The sequence below is a fragment of the Bubalus bubalis genome, chromosome 24 (genome assembly GCF_019923935.1).
Source record: "Bubalus bubalis isolate 160015118507 breed Murrah chromosome 24, NDDB_SH_1, whole genome shotgun sequence".
NCBI lineage: Eukaryota > Metazoa > Chordata > Mammalia > Artiodactyla > Bovidae > Bubalus > Bubalus bubalis.
This window is the reverse complement of record NC_059180.1, coordinates 5,623,271-5,636,782: the sequence shown is the minus strand read 5'-3', so window position 1 is coordinate 5,636,782 and position 13,512 is coordinate 5,623,271. Positions and strand designations below refer to the sequence as shown.

General features: G+C 41.6%; 1 protein-coding gene across 1 annotated transcript in view; it reads right to left on the bottom strand.

Annotated features, from left to right (window-relative positions):
- LOC102405926 (cytochrome P450 3A24) overlaps positions 1 to 13,512 on the bottom strand; it is a 49,158-nt gene extending 35,646 nt beyond the window's left edge. Inside the window, exons 1-3 of the mRNA XM_006053609.4 lie at positions 13,334 to 13,512; positions 7,076 to 7,169; positions 4,812 to 4,864 (exon numbers count right to left, since the gene is read on the bottom strand). Of these exons, the coding sequence (XP_006053671.3) occupies positions 4,812 to 4,864; positions 7,076 to 7,169; positions 13,334 to 13,404 (218 nt within the window). The 5' untranslated portion in view covers positions 13,405 to 13,512. The remainder of the gene's footprint in view (positions 1 to 4,811; positions 4,865 to 7,075; positions 7,170 to 13,333) is intronic.

The window sequence follows — 13,512 nt, the reverse complement described above, 5'->3', positions numbered from 1 at the left end:
ACAAAATTTTGTGCACACCAAGACCCAGAGAGAAGCAGTGGCCCCACAGGAGACTGAACCAAAACTATCTGCTAGTATTGGAGGACCTCCTGTGGAGAAGTGGGTTGGCAGGGGATCACCACAGGGGGGCACTGGAAGTTGCCCTTTGGCATAAACCCTCTTAGAGGTCACCATTAACCCTACCATAGAGCCTGTAGACCCAGGGCTGGGTCGCCTCAAGCCAAACAACCACCGGAGCAAGGCCTTGCCCACCAGAGAAAGATCCAGTTTTTCCCACTGCCAGTCCCTCCCATCCAGAAGCTTATACAAGCCTCTTGGCCTCAGCCATCAGAGGGAAGACAGAAGCAAGAAGAAGCACAGTCTTCCAACAGCTAAAACACAAACCATATTACAGAAAGTTAATCATGATGTGAAAAGATGCTCAATATCACTCATTATTAGAGAAACGCCAATCAAAACTACAATGAGATATCACCTCACACAGGTCAGAATGGCCCTCATCAAAAAGTCTTCAAACAACAAATGCTGAAGAGGGTGTGGAGAAAGGGGAACACTCTTGCACTGTTGGTCGGAATGTAAATTGATATAGCCACTATGAAAGATGGTATGGAGATTCCTTAAAAAACTAGGAATAAAACATGACCCAGCAATCCTACTCTTAGGCATATACCCTGAGGAAACCAAAATTGAAAAAGACACATGTATCCCGTTGTTCATTGCAGCACTATTTACAATAGCTAGAGCATGGAAGCAACCTAGATGTCCATCGACAGATGACTGGATAAAGAAGTTGTGGTACATATACACAATGGAATATTACTCGGCCATAAAAAGGAATGCCTTTGAGTCAGTTCTAATGAGGTGGTTGAACTAGAATTTATCATACAGAGTGAAGTAAGTCAGAAAGGGAAAGATAAATATCGTACACTAATGCATATACACAGAATCTAGAAAAATGGTACTGAAGAATTTATTCACAGGGCAGCAATGGAGAAACAGACATAGAGAATAGACTTATGGACATGGGGAGAGTAGAGAGGGTAAGATGTATGGAAAGAGTAACATGGAAACTTACATACCATGTGTAAAATAGATGGCCAACGGGAGTTTTCTATATGGCTCAGGAAACTCAAATAGGGGCTCTGTATCAATCTAAAGGGGTGGGATGGGGAGGCAAATAGGAGGGGGTTCAGGAGGGAGGGGATATATATATGCTGCTGCTGCTGCTGCTGCTGCCGCTACTAAGTCGCTTCAGTTGTGTCCGACTCTGTGTGACCCCATAGATGGCAGCCCACCAGGCTCTGCCGTCTCTGGGATTCTCCAGGCAAGAACACTGGAGTGGGTTGCCATTTCCTTCTCCAATGCATGAAAGTGAAAAGTGAAAGTGAAGTTGCTCAGTCATGTCTGACTCTTTGCAACCCCATACTTATGGCTGATTCATGTTGAGGTTTGACAGAAAACAACAAAATTCTGTAAAGCAATTATCCTTCAATAGAAAAAAAATTTTAAAAATTAATTTAACTGGGAGTCCAGGACAGCTATGCTACTGAACTTGCCTAAGGAACCACCACCAAGGATGCTACAAGGGAAGCCAAAATGCTAAATAACCTCTGGAACTGCAGAAGTCCGCCCATATTGCTACTCAGGACAGAGCCAGAGCCTCTGACATCTGCCATGGAGACTGAGAGCGTGCTCCCAGCTGCTGTGTGCGCAGTGGCTGTCTGCGTCTGTGCTGAGCTGCTGGAAGCTGCTGGAGTGACTGACGCCATGATTCCTTGTACTAGTGTTGCCTCAACAGCCAGCCAGTTGTCTCTGCTTGTCTATCTCAATTATTGTTCCCTGAGACTCTACCAGGAACAAATAAAAAGTGATTCTCCCTTTCTTCAAAAAAAAAAAAAAAGAAAGAAAGAAAGATAATCATGATGAAAAAGCAGAAACTTAGGTCCCAGATGAAGGGACAAGATAAAACCCCAGAAAAACAACTAAATGGAGATAGGCAACCTTCCAGAAAAAGAATTCAGAACAGTGATAGTGAAAATGATCCAGGATCTTGGGAAAAGAATGGAGGCAAAGATTGAGAAGATGCAAGAAATACTTACTAAAGACCTGGAAGGATTGAAGAACAAACAAACAGAGGTGAATAACACACTGCTGCTGCTGCTGCTGCTGCATCACGTCAGTCGTGTCCGACTCTGTGCGACCCCATAGACGGAAGCCCACCAGGCTCCTCTGTCCCTGGGATTCTCCAGGTAAGAATACTGGAGTGGGTTGCCATTTCCTTCTCCAATGCATGGAAGTGAAAAGTGAAAGTGAAGTCGCTCAGTCCTGTCCGACTCTTAGCGGCCCCATGGACTGTAGCCTAGCAGGCTCCTCCATCCATGGGATTTTCCAGGCAAGAGTACTGGAGTGGGGTGCCATCGCCTTCTCCAGAATAACACACTTCTGCTAAGTTGCTTCAGTCGTGTCCAACTCTGTGCAACCCCATAGATGGCAGCCCACCAGGCTCTCCTGTCCCTGGGATTCTCCAGGCAAGAACTCTGGAGTGGGTTGCCATTTCCTTTTCCAATGCATGAAAGTCAAAAGTGAAAGGGAAGTTGCTCAGTCGTGTGCGACTCTTAGCGACCCCATGGACTGCAGCCTACCAGGCTCCTCCGTCCATGGGATTTTCCAGGCAAGAGCACTGGAGTGGGGTGCCATTGAAGGAATTAATAGCAGAATGACTGAGGCAGAAGAACAGATAAATGACCTGGAGGCACAATGGTGGAAATCTCTACTGCAGAACGGAACATAGAAAAAAGAATGGAAAGAAATGAAGACAGCCTAAGAGACCTCTGGGACAACATTAAACACATCGACATTCATATTATAGGGGTCCCAGAAAGAGAAGAGAGAAAGAAAGGGCCTGAGCAAATATATGAAGAGAAAACACCTGAAAACTTCCCTAACATGGGAAAGGAAATAGTCAACCAAGTCCAGGAAGCACAGAGAGTCCTGGTCGGGATAAACCCAAGGAGGAACACTCCAAGACACACAGTAATCAAACTGACAAAAATTAAAGACAGAGATAAAACATTAAAAGAACAAGGGGAAAATGACAACTAACACACAAGTGAACTCTCATCAGGCTATGAGTAGATCTCTCAGCAGAAACTCTACAAGCCGAAGGGAATGGCATGATATATTTAAAGTGATGAAAAGGAAGAAATTACAACCAAGAATACTCTACCCAGAAAGACTCTCCTTCAGACTTTATGGAGAAATCAAAAGCTTTCCAGTCAAGCAAAAGTTAAGAGAATTCAGCACCACCAAACCAGCTTTACAACAAATGCTAAATGAAGTTCTCTAGGCAGGAAACACAAGAGAAGAAAAAGACCTACAGAAAATAACCCCAAAACAATTTAAAAAATGGTAATAGAATCATTCATATCAATCATTATCTTAAATGTAATGAATTACCTTAAATGTAAATGGATTAAAGGGACCAACCAAAATACATAGACTGGCCGGGTGGATGAAAACATATGCCTGTATGCACTTCCACTTACCGCATCACTCTGCTTGACACTCCCCCCCAAATTGTATGTAATTGTTTTATATTGTTTATTTAATCATGTTCCCATTATGGCTTGCAATTGTAATTATCTTTTATTTTTGTCTGACTGATTGTGAAAACTGATAAACATCTTTTACTATTGTGATTATGACACTGTTACTCACTTAATAACACTATATCATGACTGGTCAACAGAAAAATAATAGAAGTCTATATCACCAAAACTAGGATCTAATAGAAAAACCTGTAATCACTTTTTAAAATCCAGATGCATATCAGAATTATCTTGAAACTTTTTGAAAAATACAAATGCTCAGGTATTGCTTTTTTTCCTCCAGAGCTCCACATTTCTAATGAACAGTCATGTTTAAAAACAACTGGACTATATGATGATCTTTTACTTTTATCTAGTTTATTTCACTTTTTATATTTCATATTCAGTGCTCCCATTTCATTTAGTTTATGTTCTCCAGTTTCTCCATCTCCTTTTTTCTCTTTGATGTTCTTTCTTGAACCTTTATCAAGTGCAGTAGAAAAGCATTTGTATACTATATATAAATATGTATAATATATATATTTTAGAAAACATGAATTTTTGCCTAACTAAAAAAATTATGACATTTCAATTTTACTTATTTGACTTAGTATGAATAGAATGCTAGATTTCTAATTTAAAAATAGATATGCAACAAGTAACAAAGGTTTATGGTATAGAATAGGGAACTATAGTCAATATCTTATAATAACCTATGATGGGAAATAATTCTGAAAGTAATATATGTGTATTTGTATAACCAAATCACCTGTGCGCACCTGAAACATTGTAAGTCAACTCTACTTCAATAAAATATATATATTTTAAAAAGAGAGAGAAAAATGTGGGAAAGGGTCATAAAATGCATTTATAGGCCCATATTAGAATGTTCTGGAATAATGCATTTATGCAATTAAAGGCAACCTAAGGAGAGAAAAAATGGAAAAGGGGAGAAAGAGTGAGACCCTGACAGAACGTGATGCTAGGAGTCCCTGGGTGTCAAAGTCTGGAGAAAAATGATGACCTGTGACTCTCCAGGCCTGATTCAGACTGTGGACCTGCATACCTGGTGGCTTCTAGGATCTCAGGTCAAATAAGTCTCCAAAGCTTTACAACAAATGACTTCACTCCAAGAAGCTCTGGATACCCCCCTCCATACCAAGAGGGGAGGGAGAGTGGCTAATTATAACAAGTGTATCCAACAAAAGTTTCTGGAATACTCACCCCCAAATTTTCCCATACTTTTTAAAACATTCTTCATCAAACTCACACATACCCTGCAAGGAAAAGCAAAATTATGTTATTAATATACTGTATTGAACCCTACCTCTAATTCACAAAGCTATCATTTTTCACTGGCAGTTGGAGGGAACTTCTTATTCACAAATGTCTTAAAGGAAAGGAGAGAAAATAGAGGAGATATGTGAAACTGACAATTTAAAATCACTCTTGAATTTTCTTTGAATATTGTAGATACTAAAACGCTTACCCCTGTCAATGAATACTTCTTACTCCTTGTCTTTCTGAAGGCTTTTCCTTGTGCATGTGTTGTCTAAAATCCTTTACTCTCTAATCCCCCATGGACATGTGAGAAAACTGAAGCTGAGAGAAGTAAGCATTTCCTACACACCCTTTCATCTCCTAGTTAAGCAGCCTTTTCATTTATCTCATGCGAATTCTAACAGAATAAGGATGTTAAAGCACCAGTGATGTATTTTAATTTCACAGATTTAAATAAGTCTAAGGAGTGTGTGCTGAATGAGAAAGTGAGTGAGTGATTGAATGAATGACAAAGTGGACTCGCCTTCTAGTTTTCCAGCTCAACACAGAAAAAACGGGAAGATGCCACAACTACACAAAGGACAATGCAGTTTACGTGCCTGGCCTGAGTTTTTACTTCTATAACTTAAAAAAAAAAAAGCCTTTTGCTAAGTTTCTATTGTGATATTCAAACTGTGGTGTTGGAGAGGACTGTTGAGAGTCCCTGGGACTGCAAGGAGATCAAACCAGTCAATCCTAAAGGAAATCAACCATGAATATTCATTGGAAGGAACTGATGCTGAAGTTGAAGCTCCAATACTTTGGCCATCTAATGCAACAAGCTGACTCATTGGAAAAGAACCTGATACTGGAGAAGTGGGTGACAGAGGATGAGATGGTTGGATGGCATCACTGACTCAATACATCAGTTTGAGCAAACTCCAGGAGATGGTGAAGGACAGGGAACCCTGGTGTGCTGCAGTCCATGGGGACACAACTGAGCAACTGAACCACAAACAGCAAAGCAAATGAAGTTCTCAGAAATGTGGGTTTTTAGGTGCATCTACTAAGAAGTTCGTCTGGGAAAGGTTGATAGGCAATTACTGCTTCTTCAGATGGAAAAATTTTCAGAAAGTTATTAGGCAGTAATGAGATAATGACAATCTCAGTTGGGAGAATTGGGATCTAAGAAACAATCCTCATGTCTGCTGGAAAGGAAAGGAAATCTGAGTTAGAGAGCAGCCGGCACACAGGGCTCTGCCCATGGACATGGACATAGCTCACGACCTTCAGTTGAGGGACCGGGCCCTGGGGGAATCATCAGAGCATGATGAATATTAAGGTTCAGCCAGAATTCACAATCCATCTGCCATCTGGTACATTCCCTCCAGTTAAATTAAACATTAAATTAAATTTTTAATAATTTTGTCAAATCATATCCTTTCTAGTGTATTTGCATATGTGATTCTGTCTTATTTTTAAAAACTCCACAACTTGTTTGGTCATTAAATATCTGAAGCAAATAGACAACCACCAATGTGTCTCAGTTACACTCATTCCCTGCTCAAACTCACCCGTGAGGTGCCTGCCCTGAAGGCACAGAAGAAAAGCAGAAAGCTTTTGTTCCATCTCTCAAATCCCAAAAGATGTCGTGTATAGCAAGAGGTAGAGCAGAAAATGGAAGAAACAACAACAACAACAACAACAACTGCAGGAATTAGCAGTTCTTGAGAGAATCCAAGTATGTGCAAATTACCTGATACGTTAAAAACTAAAGTGTCCAAACAATTCAGGAGGAAAGGGACAAAAGGGTACACAGAGCTTATGCTACCAACAGGACTCGTCTAACTATACTGTACACTGCTTAATGAGCCACGACCAGGCATCCCTTCATGCTTTTCTCCTGACAATTAGTAGAGCTGTGCCTTGCTGGGAATCTGCACCTGGCAGAGAGAAGATCCTCTTCACAAAGCTTACAAGACGGAACTTCAAGTCCTGTGCTGACTCAGCCAAGAGACCTCGACTGTCTGAGGAGGCAAACATGAGGCTCCTGACAGCTGACAATAGAGGCCTCGGGTAAAGAGGGCATGTGTGGTGGGGTCTACAATGCCATTTCTGGGAAGTAAGAAAACTCTCAACTACCTCCTGAGGAGGAGAATTTTTACTATGGAACTCAGCTGGGATTTGCAACCATAAGAAGCAAAAAAGGGACATCAAGCAACACACACCTTTTGGTAGGACAGAATGCTTCCAAAATAAGGTAGAGGTCTTGGCCCAGGAACTCCCAACTTCTTAAAAAGCCCATAGGAATATGTTCCATATCTATGAATTGAGAGAGAAAATCCAGGTCACAGATTGTGGAATAAATGCTAGAGCTGGCCAGTCACTAACTCGAAACTGGAACCATAAGCCTAGAGAGATAATATGTAGGAGATAAATAATAACAGCAATTCCAAACGCAATAATTACTTTCACTCATCAACTCCTTTCCCTCCTCCATAGTGAGACCACAAATAGCAGCTTAAATTTTGATGGTCCCAATCCTAGTGGATGCTTGATAAATATTTACAATTTGAGAGCTCCCGGGAGGTTTAGGCTATAATTCCTCCAAAAAATTCATTCATATGTATTTAGTAAGTTGACTCTTCCATGATTTAGAGATTCTCATTCTAAGAACACAGGGGAAATTTTTTTTTCTGTCTCAAACATGAGATTTTGGATAGCTGCATCCACCCAATGACAGTTACTAGAGCATAACATGGCATTGTTCTTATACTTATCCTTTTCCTTCCCTTTATGTTGTTGTTGTTTAGTCGCTCAGTCATGTCTGACTCTTTGTGATCCCATGGACTGAAGCACACCAGGCTTCCCTGTCCTTCACCATCTCCTGGAATTTGCTCAAATTCATGTCCATTGAGTCAGTGATGCCATTCAACCATCTCATTCTCTGTCACCCCCTTCTCCTCCTGCCCTCCATCTTTCCCAGCATCAGGGTCTTTTCCAAGGAGCCAGTTCTTTGCATTGGAGCTCCCACCATGATCTGACCTCATTTTAAGATCTGATTCTTCTTAACTCTGTCTTCACAAGCAGGCATTAAAACAAGCACAGCTTTTTATTTTAATTAAAATAATATTAGTTTATTAAGCATAATTTGCTTTATTATTTAATGGCAATTCAGTTCAGTTCAGCCACTTAGTCCTGTCCAACTCTTTGCAACCCCATGGACTGCAGCACACCTTCCTGTCCATCACCAACTCCCGGAGTTTACTCAAACTCATGTGCATTGAGTCGGTGATGCCATCCAACCATCTCATCCTCTGTTGTCCCCTTCTCTCGCCCTCAATCTTTCCCAGCATCAGGGTCTTTTCCAATGAGTCAGTTCTTTGCATCAGGTGGCCAAAGTATTGGAATTTCAGCTTCAGCATCAGTCCTTCCAATGAATATTCAGGACTGATTCCCTTTAGGATTGTCTGGTTGGATCTCCTTGCAGTCCCAGGGACTCTCAAGAGTCTTCTCCAACACCACAGTTCAAAAGCATCAATTCTTCGGTGCTCAGCTTTCTTTATAGTCCAACTCTCACATCCATACATGACCACAGGAAAAACCGTAGCTTTGACTAGATGCACCTTTGTTGGTAAAGTAATGTCTCTGCTTTATATATGCTTTTATAATATGCTGTCTAGGTTGGTCATAGCTTTTCTTCCAAGGAGTAAGCCTCTTTTAATTTCATGTCTGCAGTCACCATCTGCAGGGATTTGGGAGGCCAAAGAGAGAAAGTTTCTCACTGTTTCCATTGTTTCCCCATCTATTTATCATGAAGTGATAGGACCAGATGTCATGATCTTAGTTTTCTGAATGTTGAGTTTTAAGCCAGTTTTTTCACTCTTCTCTTTCACTTTCATCAAGAGGCTCTTTCGTTCTTCTTTGCTTTCTGCCATAAAGGTGGTGTCATAAGGGTGGCAATATATCTTTACAAATTAATTATCTAAACAATTAAAATGAGCCAGTTAGCATAACTGCCCCAAACATGGCAAGTGCAAACTTAATGGTCACTGTAGCGGCACAATGACTTGAATTACATCAGTGGTTGTGCAAACGCTTTCCACCTGGAGATAAAAATGGAGCTATATTTTGCCTACCTACCTGAGTCAGTTATATGATATCTATGAGTATATCTGGGCTTCCCAGGCAGCTAAGTCACAAATAATCTGCCTACCAATGCAGGAGACCTGGGAGATACTTGTTTGATCCCTGGGGTAGGAAGGTCCCTGGAGGAGAAAATGGCAACCCACTCCAGTACTCTTGCCTGGAGAATCCCATGAACAGAGAAGCCTGGTGGGCTACAGTCCATAGGGTTGCCAACAGTCAGACATGACTGAAACAACTTAGCAAGGATGCACAAGCCAAGTGTGAACCAACTGAATTAAGAGTATTTTTTTTTTAATTTAAAACTAATACAGTTATGTAAAGTTTAAAAATAAAATAAAATTAAAAAAATAAAATAAAACTTTTTCACCTGTTAACAAAATATATCCTTTATACTCATTTTTCACTCCATTCTTATCATCTTTCCTATCAGTAAGTGATCAGCTTAATATGCTCAGTGTCTATTTTCTATATGTGTTCTTAGAAAACATATAATCATGCTTCATGTGCAGATGGTTTTATTTACTCTACCATTTTTTTTTTTTTTTTGACTGCACGGAACAGTATGCAGAACGTGCATTATCTTTGTTCCCAGACCAAGGGATCAAACTTGGGCTCTTGGCAGTGAGAGTAAAAAGTCCTAACCTTTGAACCACCAGGGAATTCTCTCTTTAATATTTTTTTATTTTGAGATAATAGTACATTCATAAGAATTTATAAGAAATAGTACTGAAAGATCTCAATTACTCTTAACCCAGTTCCACCCAATGGAGACATCTTTAAAAACTATACAGTAACCCAACACACACACACACACCCAGGTACAGTTTTGCAGTCTATGATTTGTTACCCATGGTCTATGTGGTTAACATATTGGTCTAAAAATATTAAGTGGAAGATTCCAGAAATAATTTATAAGTTTTAAATTGCGCATTGTTCTGAGCAGTATGATGAAATTTTGCTCCATCTGACAAAATGTGAACCATGCCTTTCTTCAGTTCATCCGGCCTGTTAGTCGTTTAGTAGCTGACTTAATCATCAGATCAACTGTCATGGTATCACAGTGCTTGTGTTCAACTCTTATGTTGTAATGGTTGAATTCTTGAAGCACAGTGTTCTTATCTGTAGAATGAAAACTGTGCTCAAGTCTTCCATTGCCATCATAGAAATTGAGCACCTTTCAGCTACACCCATGTCTCTGTCGTCAGGCAATTTGGTTGATTTGGACTACAAAGAAGGATGACTGGCCCTTATGTTCCCTGAAACTGTAGAAATGACCCAATGACTAAAGGATCCATTTCCAGACCATTTCCCCCCTCATGGCATCTGGTCCTCCAACCAGTGATACTCACCTGCTAAGCACAGTGCCCCAGGTGCACTCATTTTCCTGAAGATGCTCAATCACAAAGCAGCTAGATTACTGCCTCTGACTTCAACTACCTTAAAAACCAATGGAGGCTGGTGCTCCCTATAGCAGGCCTGCCTGTAGGTTATCCTTTGGGTGTTATGTGTGCAAGCCCACGACTCAGGGTTCTGGAGTCTGCTCACTCTAGTGTTACTGAGAGATGACAGAGTGAGGGAAAAGAGAGCCTGAGGGAAGAGGCTGCCATCAATGGTTTAAACATGAACTTGCTAGACCTCCAAGGCTAACTCCGCAGAGGCAAATTAGTAAGGTATGGCTGAAAAGCAGGCTGTGTATAAATGGTTCAAAATGCCCTACAGGCACTTTCACCAGTCTTCAGTAACCTTCCTGTGGAGGCAAAAGACATTTTGTATGACCAAAAATGAGTGGCCATAGAATGTTCCAGAATATTGGATTAAGCTCCTGTCTCTCCTTCTTTGGAAGCTAGCCTTTAAGGTAACACAGGTTCAAATTTCTGTATAAATCCAGCAATCTTACAATATGTGATAAGAGAAACCCAAAAAATTTCGTGGAAGGACCTATGTTGGAAGTGCCCATGGACGTACCTTGGCCAAGCCATGTTGGCGATCTCTCTTTTTCCTCCAGAGCAAGTGGTGGAGGTGTGGGCACCAGCTGCCACAACCAAGGGGTGGCCTGTGCAATTCCCACCCCAGTTCCTTTCTCTGTCTTCACAACCAAGGCAAAACTGGTTTCTGCTTCTGAACTTTCAGTGTGCTACATGAACTCAAAAGTGATGCCAAGCCATTGAGTGAACATGTTGGCAACACTGGTCCCACAGAAAGATCTGGTGTAGTGTCTAAACTCACATGGTTCCACCAAGGCAGCAGGTGGACTGAGTGAATTATTTGGTTTCTTTCTAGCTCCCCACTTTTTGGTACATTGATGCTTCTTTGGGTAAAAAGGAAGGGGCTAAAGATAAAGCCAACATTTTTATAGTCTTTACATTGTGTCGGCATAATGGTAGCATTGCCTGCAGCGGCTGATTCCTGGCTGCACCAGCACCTTCTCAGGCTACAGGGATGTTTGCCTGGTGGGGACACTAGCTAGCACCAGCCCCACTGTCAGACGGGCCACACACAGTGTGACTGAATTGTGTCTTGTCCCCAGGCTTCCAGCACACGAGATGCCAACCTTACGGACCTTGTGTGTGATCAGGTCTGAGAAGTATCTCTGCGAGGTCTGCTCTGAAGAATGAGGAATATTCTCCCCTCCATCCCAATCTTTTTCTGGATGCCTCTCACATCGTCAGTGGCTCCTAGCCATGTATACTCATCTGCCCTGAAGACTAAAATAGCTTGCTGGACATGTATATTTAAAAAGATATATCACAGGAATATATTTATACACTAGATTCATATTCCAGGCATTATTCTGGAGCGTGAGTTTATTTACATACCTTTCTAGGTGCTGGACAACAGTCCTCTTTCATCCTTCGGGGAAAAAAACACATGCTGGAAATACTCATATCAATTTTTTAAGTGAAGTGAAAGTTGTTCAGTCGTGTCCAACTCTTTGGGATCCCCAGCTAGACAGTCCATGGAATTCTCCAGGCCAGAGTACTGGACTGTACAGCTCCCTTCTCCAGGGGATCTTCCCAACCCAGGGATTGAACCCCGGTTTCTCACATTGCAGGCAGCTTCTTTACCAACTGAGCTGTCAGGGAAGCCCCAATTTTGGCAGAGTTTAATTTCATTCTATTTAGTACTAGATTCAACTATATAGAATGAAATTAAACTCTACCAATTAACTTTATAATATCAGACAGAAAATATGTTGCTGCAATACTTTGAATTCCTAATATTTCTTTCAAAGAATTAAAATGAGGTTAATATTATTCATGTGCATGTCAAAATGATTTCCTATACTAAAGGAAAGTGAAATTGACATAGGGCTCATATGTGATTTGGAGGGGTATCTCTAAGCACTTGTTGAAAATAACTCCTCTCCCAACTTAATCCATGATACCAGGTAGCCCACCACTTAAAGGAATTCTTCTACTAGATGGTTTTGATTTATCCTCCTGTGTCATACTTAAAAAGGAAAAAGTGCTTAAAATCCAAATTGGACTCTGGGGCTTGTGACAACGTAGGCTTAGCAGATTTTTATCACAGGGAAAATAAATTTGTACACTGATGCTAACCCTTCCAGAGATTAAAAGAAAAGGAGAAAGAAATGAATATAACCTCAAGATTTCTGCCAAGTCTCCCTAGATCTTAAGATTTCTCATTTGGGGCTCCATAGTTCTGCAGAGTACAGGGTGCGGGAATTGAGTCTTAGGAAGGGATGCCCTGAGGAGGGGCGCAGAAAAGGAGGAGGGGTGCAGAAAAGGGGGAGGGATGGGCATGAAAAAAAGGGTGCTTGGTCTCAGGCCTCCAAACAAAGTCGGGGTGTAGCTGGTGCCTTGTGTAAATGACACCTGGAAAGAGGGTCCGGAGCAGGAACTCCTGAGTGACAAAGGGGCCAAACATTCCTCATGATTCTTGCAGCAGGTACAGAATCCAGAAGTCAGAGAGAATGAAACAAAAACCCAGGTTACTGCTTGCCTCCAGGATTCCCAGCCATGGGAATCAGTGAGGACTATGCTGTACATGGGCCAGTTGTTTTTAATTTGCTCTTGATGGACTCTGGTTGGCTACTCTAGGTCCATGCAAACTGGTAGTCAATCAGAGGGTCATTCACAGGAGCAAAGAATGTCACAAACCCTCCTAACTATGCTAACAGCAACTCGGGAGTAAAGTTAACTCCTTCAACAGATGTGGGTAAGATTGATAATAACCCACTTGGTGCCCATACCACGTGATGCTTGAGCAACTTCCCCTCCATTTACTTTGAACTTTAAAAAACTAAGGGAACCCCCTTTCCTGCTTAGCACCCCAAGACCCAGGTTACAAAGGAGATTAGCCTGATGGTTACTCACAGATAGAGGAGCACCAGGCCGGTAGCCAGGAGGACCCAGGTTTCCACGGAAAAGCTTGGGATTAGCTCCATGGCCACTTTCCCTGGCGATTTCTTCCTCTGAGTTTCCTTTCAGCTGTGTGTGCTGCCCTCTGCCTGCCTCTCAGTGTGGAGCTTCTGTTCACATTAGGCGGAGATTCA